Raw genomic sequence first — 23272 nt, 5'->3', positions numbered from 1 at the left:
GTATTTGTCTGACAACAAAGACCAAGTTGGAGGCTCCTCTGGAAGGTCTAAATCCAAATCAAAGTTCTCAGCCATGTCTAAATCATCCAATCTATGTTGGGACTGATGCCTGCTGGACAGATCATCAACTTGTTTGGTGATGAACATCCACCTAATACCAAGATATCACAAAACCCACAAGGGTCTGAGTAAGATTTTTGTCAGAAAGTTGATGCAGATTCTATAGGCCAAATGGCTTTGTTCTGCACTGTCTTACTTATCTGTAAGACTTTAAAAGTGGCCTCTGCTGTTACTGGCTTGCTATTAGATGTTAAACTGGCCTGTCTGCTTCTGCAGGAATTGGCAATTATACCCTGGTTCTCTATGATTCTATGTACTGTATAATTAGACAGTCTGTCTTTCTCATTCCTTGATTCTCAAAAATTAATATCTGTATGCCTTCACTGATCTCTTGGTTGTGTAGGTTAACTATTTCCTGGTGATAGGATCATTGAGTTCTGATCTTATCTTGATGTTTGCTAATCCAATTATGGGAAGAAGATACACCTCATCAGCCCCTTTGAACGTTAGCTACTACTATCACCAGGCATATTCTCCCCTGTTGCTGGATAGATTACACCCCATCATTCCCTTTATTAATTCTGGATCTTGTTGAATCTAGGCAAATCCGTGACCATCATGGCCTGACAGATCAACCCACTGTCACAACTCAAAAAGGCAGCATTTCAATAGCTCAAGATTGGCACCTAAAGGTAAATCTGGAAGATAAAGGACATGCAGTGGGAAGAAAAATCCCGAGTGATTCAATAATATTCCGATCATGGCACGTCAATGTTTTTTTGAAGTCACCAGGGCTATCTATAGACTGAGGTCAAATCGACAAAATCCCATTAATTCACATAATGGTAACAATGATCTGTTAACGCTTGGAGAGAACATTCTGAACAACTCCTCAACCATCAGTCCATAGTCCCAATTGATACCCTCTAGCCCATCCCCCAGTGCCTGTGATAGAATCCATGGGCGAGTCACCATCGATGGGAGAGCTGCAACAAGCAAACAATAAACCCTATGGCCCCGATGGAATTCCAGCTGATGGCTTCAAAGCTGGTGGATTTCTGCTCCATCAAAGGTTGATGAACACATTTTACAGATACACGATGACAAAAAATTTCAAGGAAGTAAATTATGCCACAAAACCCATTCAGGTATTTCCCACTTGTCCATCACAAGAATATTATGCATATTGATGTCTGAGACAGACACTGCTAAGACAGACAGTGCTTTGGAAGGACAGCTCCTCTGTGTGAGCACTAGAGGATAAATAACATAGACCAGTCTGTGAAAGGGAAGCAGACAAGCCGGCTCCGAGTCCAGTGGAGATGCTGGTGTTTGGCAAGAGGAGGAGTAGATGAAACAATCCTGGCACAGATGAGACATAAGGTTTATCTCCTGTTCAGGTTCACTGATGTTCCAGAAGGTTGAACAAAAATGTGAAGCATTTATTACAGAATTGTCATCAATAGGGGTTCTCCTCTGTGTGAATGTGTTGATTTTTGTGGAGTGTGAATGCATCCAATAATTATTTGTTATACACCTGAATGATTTCTTCCCTGTGTGAATGTGGTGTTTGTAGAAGGTCAACAAATTCTAAGAAAGATTTGGCACCTAACTCACATGTGAGCAGCTTCTCACCTGTGTGAGTGCATGAAGAGGGACCACGAGTATGAGAATTACTTCTCACACATATTGCAACATGCTTAGAGCAAGCTCTAGAACTAACAATGTAATACTAACCCGATAATCTGGTTTTGAGTGTTGTTCCTTGGGGTTCTTTCCAGTGTGCACAACTTAAAGCAAGAGAAATCCTTGTTCTGGTCTACATGTGACTTCAATCCCACATTACATGGATGACTCTGAACTGCTTTCCAAAGCCATTCAGCCTTGAACAATGCTATGGTTTAAGGTCCACACAGGAAGTACACCTGTGGGCTGTGAAAAGGAGGGGGGAGTTCCTAGTGATGCCTGTATTACTCGATCCATGTTGGGACTGTATTGCAGTGATTCTATTCTATCATGGCTGCTGCTGACATTAAATAAAATGAAGTTCCATGTGTCTGTTGCAGACTTTATTTTTTATTTTAAAACATTCATTCATTTAAAAAATTAACATATTTAAATTCTTTCAATTAACACTAAACCTTTCAACAACATATATTTCATTCAATTGCATTATCCCCAACAAAAACAAGCAATGGAATTGATAGTCCCAATTCAGTGTCCATAACCAGTAGTTCCTATTCCAGTGACAATACCATTATGTCACTGTGGTTGTCAATTGACATATAAAAGGCAGGCACCCTGCTTGACAATGGATGGTTGTGAAGTATATCATGCACCTTAATCCAAACAATCCTAGAGACCTGTGTGAACTGACTGAGTAAAAGTCAATAATTTTCTAACAGTTTTTTCAAAGAGTTAAAGACAGAACTTTTAAATGCCTATTTAGTTTAACAGCTCATTTTGACAGTTCTTCATTTTTGACAATGGTTTTTGACAATTTCAATGAGTTAAGCACATTATATGCACATTCATGCCTAATTCTTAATTTTCTCAAAAGATATTAGTTTTTCCAAAGACAGCTTCCCTCCCCAAAGGTGGAGGCCTGATGACCATATCGAAAGGGGTTCCATTCCTCTTCACAAAACTATCCAAATGAATGAACAGTATTCAGACCTTATCAGGTTTAATCTGCACATATTGGGTTTCAGTCATCTCTCACCCCAAAACCACACAACTGGAAGCAGCTGCTTATTTCTAAGCACATGTTCCTCTGCAAACTGTGCAAATTGTGACCTGGCTCATTCCTGGCCCAACGAAAATGGAAGGTGCTGTGATCGGGAGGCAGGACATCTAGATTCGGGCCTCTTCTGCTTTGTCCTTTGACAGAGGACAGAGACTAAAATTCAAATGAAAAGAGGAAAAATATCCTTCTTGATAAAACAGGCAAGTGCAGAATGAGATGGAAGTGGCAGTGATGGAGGGAGGGACTCTAGTACCTCCTGTGTCTTCCCCATCCCAATGATGTGACCTCTCCCATGTCAGAGGCATGTCCAGCAGCAGATGTCACTGCACTGGGCTGCTGCTGGTCAGAAGGTGCAGGTGCTACAATCTGAGACAGAAACTGCCTCATTTCATTCAAAGTTTCATTGCTTCTTTGCAGAAGCTGACAAAGAACTTCATTCTGCTGCTGAAGAATCTCATTGTTTCTCTGTAGATGCTGCTGAAGAATCTCATTGTTTCTTTGTAAGTGCTGGTTTTGAATCTCATTCTGGTGTCTCAGAACCTCATTCTGCTGCTGAAGAATTTCATTGTTTTTTTGTAGATTCTGATTTCGAATCTCATTTTGTTCTCTCAGAACCTCATTCTGCTGCTGAAGAATCTCATTGTTTCTTTGTAGATTCTGGCTAACATCTGTCTTAAATTCATTTAGAGTTTGCTGAAGCAAGTTAGACGTGGCCCGATAACTCTCCGTACTTTGTATCTGTTCCTGATATAGGCGTGCAAGAGGTTTCAGATCATCTTCATTTTCTTCACCAATACCATGTGCCTGATGATGTCTGTGTGCTCGTGGAGACGGCGAAACATCTGCTCCCAAAGCTGCAGGTTCCTCACTTCCAGAAGGTTCTGAGCATCCTCTCTCCACCACAGCAGCTACAGCATCACAGGCCTCCTCCTTCACACAAGCCACAATATTTAAGTTGAACTCACCAACACTACCCTCCGAATCAGATATCTTACCCTCCTGACAGTCCTCTCCCTCCTCCACTACAGCTGGCATGCCACATTGCTGTGAGGTATTCACCTCCGTACCTTCCTCATCAGTCCTTTCTGGAATCTCGGACATTGCTGACAACTCTCCTCCATCACCATCTGATGTGTCCATGGACACCTGTGTAACTGTCAGAGGAAGAAAGTCACAATTATTATCTTTTGTCAGGTAAATTAACTCTCCTTGTAATGATTTAAATAGTCAGCTGCTGACATCACCTTCACTCATCCCCATATCTGATCCACCATTGATTATCGTGGGGTTAGAGAGGCCAAACAGCTTCCTCGTGAACTCCTCCTGTTCCGTCAGCTCCCTGATGTACGGAACCCATCCTCCAGTCAACGAGTACTCCTGGGCGTTATCGGCCAACTTCAGTGAATGAAAAAATTAAAATTAAAAATGAATCATGTTTCAGGCGTTGTGTTGTCTTGTGACACATTTTCCGAGTGTTGGAGACAGCTTTCAGTCTGCACCCAGGAGGACTTCTGATTAGAGATCAATCTTATGACAAAGTCAAAGCCATCTCCAAGACAACTGCATTTTACAACACCTCATAAAATTAGTTTAAAAAGGTGTGGTCTCTGTACTTTCAACTCAAAAACTAGGATTTAACATTTCAAAAATTATATCTATTAATACATACATTTAATATTCAGATATTGATATCTTCTTTTGGTGATATTTGGCGATCTGGTTAAAGGTTAAATTGACCTTCTTGAAATGATTGGACTGATGATGGGAGAGATTGGAGCCCAACACTGCTGAGAGAGACAGTGCTTTGGAACAGTGAGCACTGGAGAGTAAATAATACAGACAACTCTCAGCGTAAAGCACCTTTTGGCAAACCAAATAAACTAAATAAAGTAAAAGGGGCAGTCTCTTAAAGGAGGAGGTGGGGGAAGAACCACCCAGAGCAAACAAAAACAAAGCGTAAAGGAAACCTAAAACATCAAATCAAAATGTGATTAAGAGGGTCAATTAAACAATTAAAAGGGCCCAGTACGCATGAAAGGCCTCGATGGTGGCCCTGGACTCTGCATACTCCCTCTCCAGGGATACCTAGCTGCGAATGTACCTTGGTAGGAGACAGGCAGTCAAGTCAGACAACCTCCTTGGTCACCTGCTGCCTGGACCTGTTTATGGTGAGATTGGCCAGGCACAGGAACAGGATCACAAGGTGGTCCTCATTAATCAGGAACGTGGGATTGAAGTACAAACAAACCATCACTAAAAGGTTCTTTTAGTTAACAACAAAGTGAGTGCAGCCTAAGACAACTAACATACATATGATCCACAGACTCCACAAGACTGCAAAAAGGGCAGGTTTCTTGGGAGTCCGTGAACTGGTACAATCTATGGTTGCATGGTACTTCTGTGTGCACTAGCCTCCACCCTAGATCCCCGATCCATTGGGGGAGGATCCATCCGTAGATGGACTTCCACCACTGGACGACAATTCTCAGAGTAAGGGAAGTAGGTGAGCCACAGTATGAATGGGCTGCTGTCTCTGGAGATCTGATGAACATGAGAATGACTTGTCACACACCTTGCACATAAATCGTTTCTCATCAGTATGTGCAGAGGGCTGATTAGTCAGAGAATGATTTGTTACATACCATACATAGCATCCCTACAGGGCAGAAGGAGGCCATTTAGCCCATCAAGCCTGCACTGACAACAATCCCATCCAGGCCCTCTCCCTCTTAACCCCATGACCCCCTACCCCCATCCGCCGATACTAAGGGGCAATTTAGCATGCCAATCAACCTGACCTGCACATCTTTGGCGTGTGGAAGGAAACCAGGGTTCCCAGAGAAAACCCACACAGTCACAGGGAGAATGTGCAAACTCCACACAGACAGATTGGATTTGAACCTGGCGTTATGTGGCACCATGCCGCCTACGTGTAAACGGTTTGTCTTCTGTGTGAATGTGTTACTATGCACAGAGATACGTAACTCAGGGAATGATTTGTCACATACAGAACATGTGAATATGCTGGTGTACACAAGAAACCAATCAGCCACATACCTTGCATGGGAAGGGTTCCTCCCCTATGTGAACACGTTGGTGTTTACGGAGATGCGATAACTGTGAGAATGATTTGTCACATACTTGACACTGGAAGGGTTTCTTTCCTGTGTGAACACGTTGGTGGACCCGGAGGGTCGATGACTGCAGGAATGATTTATCGCATACTTCGCACTTGAACGGTCTCTCCCCTGTATGAGTGCGTTGGTGTACACGGAGGTCCGATGACCGCAAGAATGATTTATCACACACCTCACACGTGAATGGCTTCTCCCCTGTGTGAATGCGTCGGTGTTTGCGGAGGGCCGATGAATCAGAGAATGATTTGTCACAAACGTCACATGTGAATGGTTTCTCCCTGGTGTGAATGCGGTGGTGCACACGGAGGGCTGATGATCGTGAGAACGATTTGCCACACAAGTTGCATCTGAATGGTTTCTCACCCGTGTGAGTGCGTTGATGGTTGAGTAGGTGTGATGATTGCGAGAATGATTTGTCACACACCTCACAAGAGTATGGCTTCTCTCCTGTGTGTATCTTCTGGTGTCTCAGCAGATTGGAGGAATTGGTGAAAACTGCCTCACATACCTCACATCTGAGAAGTTTCTCACCTGTGTGAATCCTCCGGTGTCTCCGGAGATTGGAGGAACTGGTGAAAGTTGCCTCACATACGTCGCATCTGAACGGTTTCTCTCCTGTATGAATCCTCTGGTGGAACAAGAGGCTGCGAGATGTCACAAAAGCTTTAACACACATCTCGCACTTGAATGGCATCTCTTCCATGTAGCTGTACTTGTATCAACAATGGTTGTAACAATGCACCATTGGTGTTCGAAGATTGTAAAACCCGTGGAGTCCTCCACACAATGAACAATCTTTCACCTGCAAGAATGAGTCAGTGGTTCATGAGGCTCGATGAATGGTTGAACCTCTCACCACACTTGGAGCCACTCTCACTTCTTCCAAACCTTATGTCCGATCACCCACAGTCAAACCTTTGGTATGTTTGGTTCTGATGGAAGGTTTCGGATCTGATGATATGTTAAAGCTGTCCTTACCTGAGCGATTTTCAGATGGCAATGCTGTGAAGGGACTGGATGTTTTACCACAGTTACGCAGTTGTTTCTTGCGTGATGGTCAGGATTTATCTGCGATATCTATCTTCTCTGTATTCTCCGGTGTAGTGGTGTAATCCTTCTGCAAAATAGGAAAAGGAAACATGATTTCCTCCAACTCCCTCTCCTCCCTTGCTGAAGGGGTGACTCCTCAGTTAGAGACTGTTCCACAATGAGTGTCAGTCTGCTATTGCCCTGTGGAGGGGCCCAGATGCAAGTCCTTTATTTTTCCTTACTTTACTGTCATACACCCTCAGTTTCCAGCAGGGACACTGAATCGTGACCAGGAGAAGATAATGTGGCTACATTACTCTGAGCAGACCCCCATCTTTCCAGGAACCATGAGGGCAATGGAAAAGACAGTCTGGCAAGTAGAAAATGGGCTATCAATTCATGATGAGCTTGTGCTGTGCTGGTGAACGCCAGCCTTATCCTTAGAGTATGTGTTTAATATAAAACATTCAGAAGAAATGTTAATTCAATAAAGATTTTGAAATTTCTCTCGTCATTTTCCAAAATTATTTGAAAAAACACTTTGGGTAGGAAGTGTCAGAAGCTAAGAAAAATATTGCTTTAGTGTAGCTGATTGAAGGGTTTTGGTTTGCCCTGGGAAATTAGATACACTGTACTCACAGACTGCACATCCTAAATTCAGCTATCAGTCACAGCACTGGGCAAAACTATCAAATCCAAACCCAGGCTTTTGGAAAAGGCCAAGGCCTTCAGGTAAAATCCTTAAAGAAGGCATTAAAAAACATTTCAATAAATGTGTCTCTACCATCCCAAATAATTATACCTCACCTTCTCATATTTAGCAATGCAAATGAGAAGAGAACTGCTTCCAATAAACACAGTCAATATCCAACACACAGCTCCAATCAAACAGCTCAGCACAAAGCACCGAGTAAACAGGTCTCTCAGCTGGATCTTCTCACACAGCATAAGGGGCATTTCCACACCCGATTCCCCACAGGATAGTCAGACTGCCTGAACATTAGTGTGGATATGATGCAATGTAATTATTATAAATTCTGCTCCTTCACTCACCATCTCCTGACTTGGTTTTCAGTCCCTACAGGAAGTGAAGCAGCTGTGAAAGAGGAAGAGGAGAGAATGAGCAGAGTGGGTGGGCTCTCTGATTGACGTCTCCCACAGCCAATCCAAATATTTCTGGAGTAACAGGCGTTTCCTGAAGCTTGGGAAACTGACCAGTGAAACAGAAGCTACTTTGAGCAGCAGATCAGGTGGGGATTTAAACTTGTCATTGTCCCATCTGACTAAAACCTCACTTATTGCAGCTGCTGTCTCCGTTTCCCTGGTAAATGTTTGACAGAGATTTCTAGTGTGGGAATAACATTCTTCATCCTCAGAGGCTTTCAAACTGACAACATCAGTGTGGGATGTGTCGCCTCGGATGTGTTTTGACAACAAATCAGAACAGGCAGACCCACAACATCCAAGCAGGGATCACATGGAGTGGTGCGATGAGCACATGTACATAATAGAAGGACACAAGAGATAGGGGCATTGGAAGAAGAGAATGAAATTAAGGTGGTGCTTGGGAAGTGACTCTGACTGTGATTGCTTTCTCTGGGTTTGAATGTGTGCTCAGAGAGTAACACTTTGACTTGGGGAGTGACTGTGACTTGGAAATTGACTGTAGGAAGACCAATACTGAGGAAATACAAGTGTTGACTGTGGGATCTGGACATGTTGGTGTGGTCTGAGTGTCTGGCAGTTGAATAAGAACACAAGAACATAAGAAATAGGAGCAGGAATAGGCCATAAAGCTGAAGTATTCACAGCAATCTTCAGTCAGAAGCGCTGAGCGGATGATCCATCTTGGTCTCCTCCAGTGGTCCCCAGCATCTGGATGCTGGATATTCTTGAGGGGCTGAAAATAGATAAGTCCCCTGGTCCGGATGGGATCTACCCTAGGATTCTCTGGGAGGCTAGAGAGGTGATTGCAGAGCCTCTGGCTCTGATCTTCAGGTCGTCATTGGTCTCTGGTGTAGTCCCGGAGGATTGGAGGATAGCGAATGTTGTCCCATTGTTTAAGAAGGGGAACAGAGACTTTGCCGGGAATTATAGACCGGTGAGTCTTACTTCTGTTGTGGGCAAGGTTTTAGAAAAAATTATTAGGGATAGGATTTATAGTTATTTGGAGTGTAATGAATTGATTAGAAATAGTCAGCATGGTTTTGTAGCGGGTAGGTTGTGCCTTACTAACCTTATTGAGTTTTTTGAGAAGGTGACCAAAGAGGTGGATGGGGGCAAGGCAGTTGACGTGGTATATATGGATTTTAGTAAGGCGTTCGATAAGGTTCACCATGGTAGGCTTCTGCAGAAAATGCAGATGTATGGGATTGTGGGTAATCTAGGAAGTTGGATCAGGAATTGGCTATCAGATAGGAGACAGAGGGTGGTGGTTGATGGTAAATATTCATCATGGAGTTCGGTTACGAGTGGTGTGCCTCAGGGATCTGTTTTGGGGCCACTGTTGTTTGTAATCTTTATTAATGATCTGGATGAGGGTATAGTTGGGTGGATTAGTAAATTTGCTGATGACACCAAAGTCGGAGGTGTGGTAGATTGTGAGGAAGGGTGTCATAGTCTGCAGGGAGACTTAGATAGGTTGCAGAGCTGGGCCGAGAGGTGGCGGATGGAATTTAATGCGGAGAAGTGTGACGTAATTCACTTTGGTAGGAGCAACAGATGTGTCGAGTATAGGGCTAACGGGAGGACTTTGAAGAGTGTGGATGAACAGAAGGATCTAGGTGTATGTGTACATAGATCCCTGAAAGTTGGGAATCAAGTAGATAAGGTTGTTAAGAAGGCGTACGGTGTCTTGGCGTTTATTGGTAGGGGGATTGAATTTAGGAGTCGCAGCGTCATGTTGCAACTGTACACTACTCTGGTGCGGCTGCACTTGGAGTACTGTGTGCAGTTCTGGTCCCCACATTACAAGAAGGATGTGGAGGCTTTGGAGAGGGTGCAGAGGAGGTTTACTAGGATGTTGCCAGGTATGGTGGGGAGGTCCTATGAGGAGAGACTGAGGGATTTAGGGTTGTTTTCGTTGGAAAGAAGGCGGCTAAGAGGGGATCTTATTGAAACATATAAGATGATTAGAGGTTTAGATAGGGTGGATAGTGATAGCCTTTTTCCTCGGATGGAGAAAGCTAGCACGAGGGGGCATGGCTTTAAATTAAGGGGGGTAGCTACAGGACGGATGTCAGGGGTAGGTTCTTTACCCAGCGGGTGGTGAGGGATTGGAATGCCCTGCCTGCTGCAGTTGTAAATGCGCCTAGTTTGGGGGCGTTTAAGAGATCTATGGATAGGTTTATGGACGAAAAGGGATTGGTACAGGCTAGTGGGTCATTGTTTTTGTAACTGGTCGGCGCAACATCGTGGGCCGAAGGGCCTGTTCTGCGCTGTAATGTTCTATGTTCTATCTCAGATGCCAGTCTCCAGCCAATTCAATTCCTTCCACTTGATATCAAGAAATGGTTGGAATCACTGGATACTGCAAAGGCGGTGAGCCCAGATAACATTCCGGCAATAGTACTGAAAACTTGTGCTCCAGAACTTGCCGCTCCCCTAGCCAAGCGCTTCCAGTACTTGTGCTCCAGAACTTGCCACTCCTCTAATCAAGCGCTTCCATTACAGTTATAACACTGGCATGGTGGCACAGTGGTTAGCACTGCTGCCTTACAGTTCCAGGGATCCAAGTTCAATTCCTGGCTTTGGTCACTGTGTGGAGTTTCCATGTTCTCCCCATCACTGCGTGGGTTTCCTCTGGGTGTTCCGGTTTACTCCCACAATCCAAAGATGTGCGGGTTGGGTAGATTGGCCATGTTAAATTGCCCCTTAGTGTCAGGGGTACTAGCTAAGGTAAATGCATGGGGTTATGGCGATAGGATCTGGGTGAGATTGTGGTTGGTGCAGACTCGATGGGCCAAATGGCCTCCTTCTGCACTGTAGCATTCAATGATTCTACATCCACAACAATGTGGAAAATTGCCCAGATATGTCCTGTACACACAACGCAGGACAAATCCAACCCAGCCAATTACTGTGCAATCAATCTACACTTAATCATCAGTAAAGTGATGGATGAGGTCATCAACAGTGCTACCAAGCAGCATCTGCTCAGCAATAACCTGCTCAGTGACACCCAGTTTGAGTTCCGCCAGGGTCACTCAGCTCCTGACCTCATTGGTTCAAACATGGATGAAAGAGCTGATTTCCAGAGGTGAGGTGAGAGTGACAGCCCTTGACATCAAGACTGCATTTGACCATGTGTGGCATCAAGAAGCCCTAGCAAAACTAGAATCAATGGATATCAGGGCAAACACTCTGCTGGTTGGAGTTAAACCGGGTACATAGGAAGATGGTTGTGATTGTGGTTGTGGAGGGTCAGTCATCTCAGCTCCACGTGTGGCAAACAACATTTGTGCCACACAAATGCAGGCAATGACCATTATCAATAAGAGACACTCTAACTCCGCGCCTTAACATTCAATGGTGTTACCATCACTGAATCCCCCACTGTCAATATCATTGGGGTTACCATTGACCAGAAACTCAACTGGACACATCACATAAACACAGTGGCCACAAGAACAGGTCAGAGGCTAGGAATACTGTGGAGAATAACTCACCTCTGACTCCACAAAGCCTATCCAACATCTACAAGGCACAAGGCAGGAGTGTGATGGAATTCTCCCCACTTACCATGATGGATGCAGCTCCAACAACACTCAAGAAGCTTGACACCATTCAAAACAAAGCAGCCCACTTGATTGGCACCACATTTACAAACATTCATTCGCTCCTCCACTGCTGCTCAGTAGCAATGATGTCTACTATCCACAAGATGCACTGCAGCAATTCACCAAAGATCCTTTGATAGCACCTTCCAGACTTCCGACCATTTCCATCTAGAAGAATAAGGGCAGTAGATAAATGGGTACATCTGCACCTGCAAGTTCCCCTCCAAGCTACTCACCGTTCTGACTTGGAAATATATCGCTATTTCTTTGCAGTCGCTGGGTCAAAATCCTGGAATTCCATCCCTAATGACATTGTGGGTCAACCCACAGCACACGGACTGCAGCAATTCAAGAAGGCAGCTCATGAGCAATAAATGGTGGCTGGCCAGTGATGCCCATATCCCATGAATGAATAAAACAAAGATAAATGGCTGGTCATTTAAAACTGAGGTGCACAGAATTTTTTTCTTGCAGAGGGTGGTGAATCTCTGGAACTCTGTGCCCCAGAGGGTAGTAGATCATTAGAAGTATTTAAAGTGGAGGTGGATAAATTTTTAATGGATTGAGGAATAGAGGGCCCTGGGTAAATTACACAGAAAAGGAATTGAGACTGGTATATATCAGCCGTGATCACAATGAATAATGGGGCAGGCTTGAAGGGCCTGTGGCCGACTCCTGCTTCTATTTCTTGTACTAACTGTCTATGTCCATCCACAGATCCTGCCAAGCTTGCTAAGTTTATAAAGAACTTTCTGCTTTTATTTCAGAGTTCCAACATCCATAGTATTCTGGGGTTTTTTTTAAAGTAACAAGGCAGCTCTACAAGGACTTTTAAATAAAAAAAAACAAACAATAATTCTGGGTCCATTTTTGGAAGAATAGAATTGAAAAGCAGACAAGTGACAATGAACTTGTCATTAGAACATAAGAATGTGGGGCAAGATTAGACAGTTCCGCTCCGTGAGCTTGCTTTGCCATTTAATATGATCATGGTGATCATTTCTCTTCCCCAACCCTAAATTGCCTGCCTGTTCGCCATCCCTCTCTCAAAGATGTATGACTCTGTGGAATTCAGTACCCCAGAGAGTAGTGGATGCCAGGACATTGAGTGAATTTACGATGGAGATAAACAGAATTTTAATTAGTAATGGTATACTATCCACAAGATGCGCTGCAGCAATTCACCAAAGATCCTTAGACAGCATCTTCCAAATCCATGACCACTTCCATCTAGAAGGATAAGGGCAGCAGATAAATGGGTACATCTCCACCTGCAAGTTCCCCTCCAAGCCACTCACCATCCTGACTTGGAAATAAGGCCACAGGCCCTTCAAACCTGCCCCATTATTCAATGTGATCATGGCTGATATATACCAGCCTCAATTCCTTTTCTGTGTAATTTACCTATGGCCCTCTATTCCTCAATCCATTAAAAATTTATCCTTTGAGAGAAATAGTTACTCCTTATCTCTGTTGTAAATCTGCTACCCCTTATCCTAAAACTATGATGTCTTGTTCTAGATCGCCCCATAAGAGTAGATATCTGCTCTACATCTACTTTGTAAATACATTTTATCATCTTATGTACCTCAATTATATTTTCTCTCATACTTCTAGAGTCTTAGACAGCAAAGGGCTATACTGCTCATTCTCTCTTCATCAGACAAACCTCTCAAATCTGGAATCAATCTAGCGAACGTCGTCTGAACTGCTCTGATGCAACCACATCCTTCCTCAAATAAGGGGGCCAAAAGGCGTTCGATAAGGTTCACCATGGTAGGCTTCTGCAGAAAATGCAGATGTATGGGATTGTGGGTAATCTAGGAAGTTGGATCAGGAATTGGCTATCAGATAGGAGACAGAGGGTGGTGGTGGATGGTAAATATTCATCATGGAGTACAGTTACGAGTGGTGTGCCTCAGGGATCTGTTTTGGGGCCACTGTTGTTTGTAATTTTTATTAATGATCTGGATGAGGGTATAGTTGGGTGGATTAGTAAATTTGCTGATGACACCAAAATTGGAGGTGTGGTAGATTGTGAGGAAGGGTGTCATAGTCTGCAGGGAGACTTAGATAGGTTGCAGAGCTGGGCCGAGAGGTGGCGGATGGAATTTAATGCGGAGAAGTGTGACGTAATTCACTTTGGTAGGAGCAACAGATGTGTCGAGTATAGGGCTAACGGGAGGACTTTGAATAGTGTGGATGAACAGAGGGATCTAGGTGTGTGTGTACATAGATCCCTGAAAGTTGGGAATCAAGTAGATAAGGTTGTTAAGAAGGCGTACGGTGTCTTGGCGTTTATTGGTAGGGGGATTGAATTTAGGAGTCGCAGTGTAATGTTGCAACTGTACACTACTCTAGTGCGGCCGCACTTGGAGTACTGTGTGCAGTTCTGGTCCCCGCATTACAAGAAGGATGTGGAGGCGTTGGAGAGGGTGCAGAGGAGGTTTACTAGGATGTTGCCTGGTATGGTGGGGAGGTCCTATGAGGAGAGACTGAGGGATTTAGGGTTGTTTTCGTTGGAAAGAAGGCGGCTAAGAGGGGATCTTATTGAAACATATGATGATTAGAGGTTTAGATAGGGTGGATAGTGATAGCCTTTTTCCTCGGATGGAGAAAGCTAGCACGAGGGGGCATGGCTTTAAATTAAGGGGGGGTAGCTACAGGACGGATGTCAGGGGTAGGTTCTTTACCCAGCGGGTGGTGAGGGATTGGAATGCCCTGCCTGCTGCGGTTGTAAATGCGTCTAGTTTGGGGGCGTTTAAGAGATCTCTGGATAGGTTTATGGACGAAAAGGGATTGGTATAGGCTAGTGGGTCATTGTTTTTGTAACTGGTCGGCGCAACATCGTGGGCCGAAGGGCCTGTTCTGCGCTGTAATGTTCTATGTTCTATGTTAAAACTGTACATAGTAGTCCAGCTACGGTCTCATCAATGCCTTGTTTGGTTGCAGAAACACTTCCTTACTTTTATACTCTATTCCTTTAGCTACAAATGCCAAAATTGCATTTGCTTCCCTTATTTACCTATTGAACCTGCATATGGGTTTTCTGCAACACCTGCACAAGACACCCAGATCCTTCTATATCAAAGCATCCCAAAGTCTTTCACCATATGGATAATAAGATGCCTTTCCAGTTTTCTGACCAAAACAGATAAACCTTATCGACATTAAATTTCCATCTGCCACATGTTGGCCCACTCCCCTAACCTATCTATATCCATTTGTAAATTTCCTTTTTTCTCATTCTCTTTGCAACTTACTATTCCACCTATTTTAGTGTCATATGCAATTTTAGCTGGAGTACGTTCTATCCCTGTATCTAAATCATTAAAATAGATTGTAAATAGTTGGGGCTCCAAGGACTGAACCCTCTGGTACCCCACTAGTTACATCTTGCCAACTAGAAAAATACCCATTTATATTAGAACATAGAACATTACAGCGCAGTACAGGTCCTTTGGCCCTCGATGTTGCGCCAACCCTCTAACCTAAACTATTCCAATGTTACCCATTTGCCTATCCACTGACAATTTGAATGCCCTTAAAAGTTGGCGAGTCCACAACTGCTGCAGGCAGGGCATTCCACACCCTTACTACCCTCTGAGTTTATATTGACTTGCTGCCCTCTGTCAGTTAGCCAGTATTTTATCCAAGCTAATAAAGTACCTTAGAAACTTGTTTAGACCATACTTGGAGAGCTGTGGACAGTTCAGATCAACATATCGAAAAAGGACAGAAAGGAACTGGAGGAGGAGTGAAAAACATTGATAAGGATGATGTTGAGAATTGAGAGATTGTAACTATCAGGAAAGAAGCAATATAGTGACGCAGTGGTGAGCACTGCTGCCTCACAGAGGCAGGGACCTGGATGACTGTTTGTGTGGTTTTTGCATGTTCTCTTCTTGTCTGCATGAGTTTCCTCCTGGTGCTCCGCTTTCCTCCCACAGTCCAAAGATGTGCAGGTTAGGTGGATTGGCCATACTAAATTGCCCTTTAGTATCCATGGATGTGGAGGTTAGGGTGATTAGTGAGGTAAATAGATGGGGTTATAAGGCCTGGGGAAGGTGTTCTGTCACAGTCGGTGCAGAATAGCCAAATAGCTTCCTATGGTGTCCTATAAGGAAAGAATGAACAGGCTAACAATCTTTTCCCTAGAAAACAGAAAGCTGAGGGGGTACACCATAGAAATCTTTAAAATGATGACTATAAATTTAAGAATTTGGGGGTAAATGGTGAGATGCTCCCACTTGTATGGGGGAGTCCAAGACTAGGGTCCAAAAATATAAAATGATGAATAATAAATCCAACAAGAAATTCAGGAGAAACTTTTTCCCCCAAGGAATGGTTGAGACAAAAAAGCTTTGCTGTATTTGATGGGAAGCTAGGTAAGCAGATGGGAGAAAGGAATAGAAGGATCTGCTAATAAAATGAGATAAAATAGCTCGAGAGAAAGCTCATGTGGAGCAGAAGCAGCAGTAGAAAGCAGATGAGGCAAATGGTTTGTTTCTGTGCTTCAAAATTAGAATCAAAATGAAAACTCTGGAAATACTCAGACAGCATCTGTGGAGAGAAACAGAGTTAATGTTACAGCTCACACTTTGGGGGTCTCTTCATTTTGTTAGAAAAGAACTTAGCCTGGCTCTCACCATTTTCTTTCAATTTGATATGCTGCTTCATTTCCTTAGATATCCATGGCTGATTATTTCTTTTTTTTACAGTTCTTCCTTACCACTGATGTATAAGGTTGATCCCCTGGTTTGATGGTAATGGTTGAGTGGCGGATACGTCAGGCCACGAAGTTGAAGATTGTGCTAGAGTACAGTTCTGCTGCTATTGATGGCCCACAGTGCCTCACGGATACCTGGTCTTGAGTTGCTAGATCTGTTCGTAGTCTGTCGCATTTAGCATGGTGATAGTGCCACACAACACAACAGAGGTTTTTCTCAATGTGAAGGTGGGACTTTGTCTCCACAAGGATGGTGCTGTGGTTCACTCTTACTGACACTATCACGGACAGATGCATCTGCATCTGCAGCTGGTAGCTATGTTCTCTTGTTCGAAACTCTCACTAGTGAAAACATCTCACTATCTATCCTGTTAAGCCCCCTCAGCATCTTATATGTTTGAATAAGGTCATCCCTCACCCTTCTAAACTCCAAGGAATACAGACCCAAAGTCTTTAGTCTCTCTTGATAGGACAACTGTCTCATCCGAGGAATTAGCCTGGTGAATCTCCTTTGGATTGCCTCCAATGTTACTATATCCTTTCTAAGGTAAGAGGACTTGGTTTCCAATGTGGGTGCCATAAGCATAGACATGGGTCAAGGGTGGAAGAGGAAAAGCACATTGTTAAAATGGCGGCGCGGGCTCGTTGGGCCGAAGGTCCTGTTTCCTGTGCTGTGTTGTTCTTTGTGACAAAAACTGTACACAGTATTCCAGACGAGGCCAGACCAATACCCTGCAGAATTACAACAAAACCTCCCATTTTTAAACTCCGATCCCTTTGCGATAAAGGCCAAAATACAGTTTGCCTTCTTAACTAGTTCTTCGACCTGCCTACTAGCCTCTTGTGATTCATGCACTAGAATACGAGATTCCTCTGCATTTCATTCGCTTACAATCTCTCCATTGAGATAATAATCTGCCTTTTGATGCCCCCTACCAAAGTGCATGACCTCACACTTCCCCACATTAAACTCCATTTGCTAGACTGTCACGTACTCACCCAATCTATGTATATCCCGTTGCAAAATTACAATATCCTCATCACCCTTCCCCTCATCACAACATGCCCTCCAACCATCATCGGCAAATTTGGAAACCTTACATTGTTCCTTTCTCCAAGTCATCAGTAGTGAACAACTGAGGGCCAAGAACGGATTCCTAAATTCTTCAGTTTCCACTGTGAAAAGGACCCATTTATTCCAACTCTGTTTTCTATGTTTCAGGCAGTTTTCAATCCATGCTAACACACTTATAAGAACATAAGAAATAGGAGCAGTAGGCCATCTAGCCCTTCGAGCCTGCCCCACCATTCAATAAGATCATGGCTGATCTGAAGTGGATCAGTTCCACTTTCCCGCTTTCTCCCCATAGCCCTTAATCCCCCCGTCTATCAGAAACCTATCTGTCCGTGACTTAAATATATTCAGCAAGGTAGCCTCCACCACTTTAACGGGCAGAGAATTCCAGAGATTCACCACCCTTTGAGTGAAGAAGTTCCTCCTCAACTCTGATCTAAACTGCCCCCCCCACCTTATCTTGAGGCTGTGCCCTCTAGTCCTGCTATCCTTTCTAATTCCTCTTTCCTCCAATTCTATGGGCTTTTACTTTGTCCACCAGGCTTTTACATAGCACCTTGTCAAATGCTTTTTGGAAATCTAAATAGACTACATTTACAGATTCCCCTCTATCTACTCTCCTTGTTACATGTTCCAATAATTTGAGCAAATTTGTCAAACATGATTCATTTTTCATAAAACCTGGTTGATTAGTTTGACTATATTCAGCTTTCCTAAATTATTAGCTATTCTTCTTTGATTATTGACTATTTCCTCTTTAATTATTAACACCAGCATCTTGCCAATAATAGATGTTAAACAAATTGGCTTATAGTTTCCTGCATTTTGTGTTACAACTCCAAATGACCCTTCCACAGAACTGAAGAGAGATAGAAATGTGATGAATGCTATACTTGGATAGGGGGTGGGGCAGAATGGAAAGTTAGTGATAGGTCGAAACCAAGGACAGATTGACAAAGATGTCATGGACATAAAACAAAGAAGCTTTTAAATGGTGTTATTATGGACTTAAAAGTGTTAACAGTGGCGAAGGTAGACAGCAAAATTTGTTAAAAGGAGAACAGAAGTCAGTGCGCAGTGGGAGCAAAACTAAACAAGGCACATAGGCTATGTGGGGCAGGAGTGGGTCTTAAGGGGAAAAACCAGGCAAGTGGAAGTTTAAGGTCATGATTGCCAATGGAGCAAAGGTTTTCTTCAAAGCAGTGACCTAGTCTGCATTTAGTCTCCCTAATAGACTACATTGGGAGCAGCCAGTACAGTGGATTTGTTGGTGCACAACGTGTAAATATGACCTTTGATCCTTCCTAACTTCTCCAATTGAAATAATTTGTCCACATCGTCATGAAGACAAACTATTGTTATTTTCAAAGCTCCATCAAATCAGCCCATAGACTACACTTCTTCAAAGTGCACACAGGCAGCTCTTGGATTCCAATGGGGCAAAATCCTGTGAATATTGGAAATCTGATAGAAATTCAGAAAATGCTGGAAATCCTCAGGTCAGAAAACATCTATGGAGAGAGAAGCAATCTCTCTGCAGCCTTTGACATGGCCAACCGCTCCTGCTGCAACCCTTTTCTTCTCCAACATCTTCATTTCATCTTCTCTGCTGTTTGGCCATTCACTCCCTTTATTCTCTCTGTGGACAGCTATCAGCAGTCTTTTCCCCTGGTTTCTGTGGTTATGACTCATCTTTCATTTCCTCACCCTGCAGTATAAATATCTCCCACTTTCTATGCCTTTTAGCTTTGACAAAGGATCATCTGAACTCGAAACGTCAGCTCTTTTCTATCTTTACAGATGCTGCCAGATCTGATTTTCCAGCATTTTCTTTTTTGGTTTCAGATTACGGCATCTGCAGTAATTTGCTTTTAACTCTTTTCTGTTATGTGGAGATGCCGGTGTTGGACTCGGGTAGCCACAGTAAGTAGTGTCACACCAGCTTAAAGTCCAACAGGCTTATTTGGTAGCACGAGCTTTTGGAGCATTTCCCCTTCATCAGAAGAATTCGGTTCACAAACAGGACATATATAGACACAAACTCAATTACAAGATTTTGGTTGGAATGCGGTTGTTACAGGTGCAGACAATGAGTGGAGAGAGGGTTAAGCACAGGTTAAAGAGGTGTGAATTGTCTCAGCCAGGACAGTTAGTGAGATTTTGCGAGCCCAGGCAAATCGTGGGGGTTACAGATAGAATGACATGAACTCAAGATGCCAGTTGAGGCCGTCCTCATGCGAGCAGAACTTGGCTATCAGTTTCTGCTCAGCGATTCTGCATTATCATGTGTCGTGAAGGCCGCCTTGGAGAGAATACTTACCTGAAGATCACAGGCTGAATCCCCTTAACTACTGAAGTGTTCCCCAACAGGAAAGGAACATTCCTGCCCTGGTGATTGTCGAGCAGTGTCCATTCATCTATTGTCGTAGTGTCTGCACAGCCAATGTACCATGCCTCGGGACATCCTTTCCTGACAATGTTGGCTGAGTCACAAGAGTATGCATCGTGTACCTGGTGGATGGTGTTCTCACATGAGATTATGGCATCCATGTCGATGATCTGACATGTTTTGTAGCGGTTGCTGTGGCAGGGTTGTGTGGTGTCGTGGTCACTGTTCTCCTGAAGGTTAGGTAGTTTGTTGCATACAATGATCTAAAGAACAAAGAACAACACAGCACGGGAAACAGGCCCTTCGGCCCAACGAGCCCGCGCCGCCATCTTAACAATGTGTTTTTCCTCCTCCACCCTTGACCCATGTCTATGCTTATGGTACCCCCATTGGAAACCAGATTAAGGGGAGAATAATTTAGGGACAATTTGTTACACCAATCAGCCTAAGACCACATCTTTGGGATGTGGGAGGAAACCGGAGCACCTGGAGGAAACCCACACAACCACAGGGAGAATGCGCAAACTCCCACAGACACCGGCCCAAATCCATGTATCTGCACAGCTAGCAGTGATAGTCACGGAGCTGTTGTGGTGCTCATCTGCTGGTCCAGTTTTAAGCATACACAAACAACGTGAAGTACTAGGCCACTCTCAAAACATCCAAGAGCAGCCCATGCACGACCCACCGTGTGCATGCCCCTCGTTAGACAACAAGGTGGACCGACGCACCTGCGGAGTAAAAGAAAAAACATCAACACACATAACGTTAGATTTCCAGGAACGTCCCGAGGCTCTGATCCTTATTTAAAACAGTCTCCTATAACCCTCCATCCCTGTTTCGCTCATGTGTCTAAGTAAACCCTAAACAAGTCCAGCGTGCCTGCCTCCACCACCTTACTTGGCAGTGCATTCCATACCCCCATGACCCTCCGTGTGAAAAACCTCCCTCTAGCATCCAAATTATATCTCACCCTAAGCTCGTGGCCCCTCGTGATATTTGTCTCCAATCTAGGAAAAAGCCTGCCACTGTTTACTCTGTCTATACCCTTCATTATTTTATACACCTCTATCAGATCCCCCCTTAATCTCCGTCTTTCTAAGGAAAGACTGCTTGAGTTGCACGGTTGTTTGAAGGCAAATAGTGGAGGTGTGGGGGTGGCCTTGGCGAGATGTTCATCTTCTTCAATGACATGTTGAAGGCTCTGGAGAAGATGTCGTAGCTTCTCCGCTCTGGGGAATTACTGGACGACGAGGAGTACTCTGTCTGCCGTGACCAGTGTTTGTTTTCTGAAGAGGTCTGTGCTGTTTTTCATGGTGGCAAGTCAGAACTGTTGATCGATGAGTTGAGTGCCATATCTTGTTCTTACGAGAGCATCTTTCAGCGTCTGTTGTGATCCTCCTCATCTGAGCAGATCCTGTGTATACGGAGGGCTTGTTCGTGGGATGGCTTCTTTAATGTGTTTAGGGTGGAAACTGGAGAAGTGGAACATTGTGATGTTATTCATGGGCTTGTGGTACAGTGAAGTGCTGAGGTGACTGTCCTTGATGGAGATGCGTGTTAGAATGCAACTGATTCTGGAGAGTAGTTCATTGTGACTCTGATGGTGGGATGGAACTTGTTGATGTCATCATGTAGTTATTTCAGTGATTGTTCGCCATGAGTCCAAAGGAAGAAAACGTCATCAAGTATATCTAGTGTATAGCATCGGTTGAAGGTCCTGTCTGGTGAAGAAGTCTTGTTCAAACCTGTGCATGAAGATGTTTGCATATTGAGGTGTGAATTTGGTCTCCATGGCTGTTTCATGTGTCTAGACGAAGAAAGGGTTGTTGAAGGTGAAGGCATTGTGGTCCAGGATCAAGCAAATGAGTTGTAGAATTGTGTCTGGAGATTGGCAGTTGTCAGCGTTGAGTACTGAGGTAGTTGCAGCAATGCCGTTGCTGTGGGGGATGCTGGTGTAGAGTGTTGAGACATTGTGACGAGGAGTGACCCTGGTTCAGCTGCTCCATGGGTGCTGAGTTTCTGAACAAAGTCCGTAGTGTCGTGATAAAAGCTGGGGGTTCTTTGTATGATGGGTTTCAGGATGCCTTCGACATAGCCAGAGAGATTCTCACACAGGGTCCCATTGCCTGATACAATGGGACAGCTGGGTGTGTTGGCCTTGCGTATCTTCAGGAGGCAGTAGTTCTCCAATGCAAGGAGTATGTGGAATGAGAACACGAAGGGTGCTCTGAAGGTCTTGATCAGTTTTACGTTTGTGTTCTTTGGTCAGATCTACAGGTAAATGTCTGTAGTGTTCCTCATTGTTAGTTGTCTGTACGTTTCTTTGCAGTAATCCATTCTGTTCAGTATGATGGTGGCCCCTCCTCTGTCTGCAGGTTTGATGATAATGTTGTAGTGGGACTTGAGAGCACAGATGGAGTGCATTGTGCTTGGGTGACGATTGGGGCTGCCTTATGAGTGCAGCTGATGCATCGAGCATTGACGCACCTCCTCCAGGTCCTCAAGGAACACTTCAGTGGACAAGAGCATTCAGCCTCTGATCTTCAGGTAAGTGTTCTCTAAGGTGGCCTTCATGACACACAACAATGCAGAATCGCTAACAGAAACTAAGAGCCAAGTTTCGCACACATGAGCACAGCCTCAATTAGGATCTTGGGTTCAGGTCACACTATCTGTAACCCCCATGACTTGCCTGGGCTTGTAAAACCTCACTAACTCTCCTAGTTGGAAACAATTCACACTTCTTTAACCTGTGCTTAACCCTCTCTCCACTCACATTGTCTGCACCCATAAAGACTTGATTACCTGGTAAGACTCGCATTTCAACCATTATTTTGTAATTGAGTTTGTGTCTTGTGATAATATAAACAGGACCTAATTTTAAGGCTGATAAAATTGGATATCCTAAATTAAAGAATTGGGCATATTAAAATCAAGCAGTTAAACCTCAGGCAGGCCAATTGCACAAAGATACAAACATGTCTGGGTCTGACCCATCAATCACCCATCAAAGGTCATTGCACTCTACTGGTAGTTAGCAGGAGATCACTGCACTCCATTGAAATGTACTGGCCTATTGTTAGAAGCCCAGATCAGGCCAGACTTTCTGTCACCGAGCGTTCCCGCAGTTAGCTTATCTGATAATAGGTTACATGTAAGCAACAGCATTGGAAAGGGCACCTGGGGGCAGACCCTGCTGTCCTGTCAGGCAGACATCAAGAAACCCACTGAGTATCAGAACCCCCTCCTGGGACCTCGTTGGCCAGAAGTCAGAGAAGTTTCTGGAAAGGCAAGCAGGCAGGGGATAAGGGACACCAGGAGTGAAG

The 23272-nt window shown here is 44.1% G+C and overlaps 1 protein-coding gene across 1 annotated transcript in view; it reads right to left on the bottom strand.

Moving 5' to 3' along the window:
* LOC145348228 (uncharacterized) overlaps positions 1–23272 on the bottom strand; it is a 56665-nt gene that overhangs the window by 11321 nt on the left and 22072 nt on the right. Inside the window, 3 exon segments of the mRNA XM_080196428.1 lie at positions 3057–3960; positions 4051–4201; positions 5864–6662. Coding sequence (XP_080052554.1) covers positions 3057–3960; positions 4051–4201; positions 5864–6662 — 1854 coding nt within the window.

The sequence above is a fragment of the Carcharhinus amblyrhynchos genome, chromosome 9 (assembly GCF_965287045.1).
Source record: "Carcharhinus amblyrhynchos chromosome 9, sCarAmb.v2.hapA, whole genome shotgun sequence".
Taxonomy (NCBI): domain Eukaryota; kingdom Metazoa; phylum Chordata; class Chondrichthyes; order Carcharhiniformes; family Carcharhinidae; genus Carcharhinus; species Carcharhinus amblyrhynchos.
The sequence above is the reverse complement of the archived record's forward strand: the minus strand, read 5'-3'. Positions and strand labels throughout refer to the sequence as shown.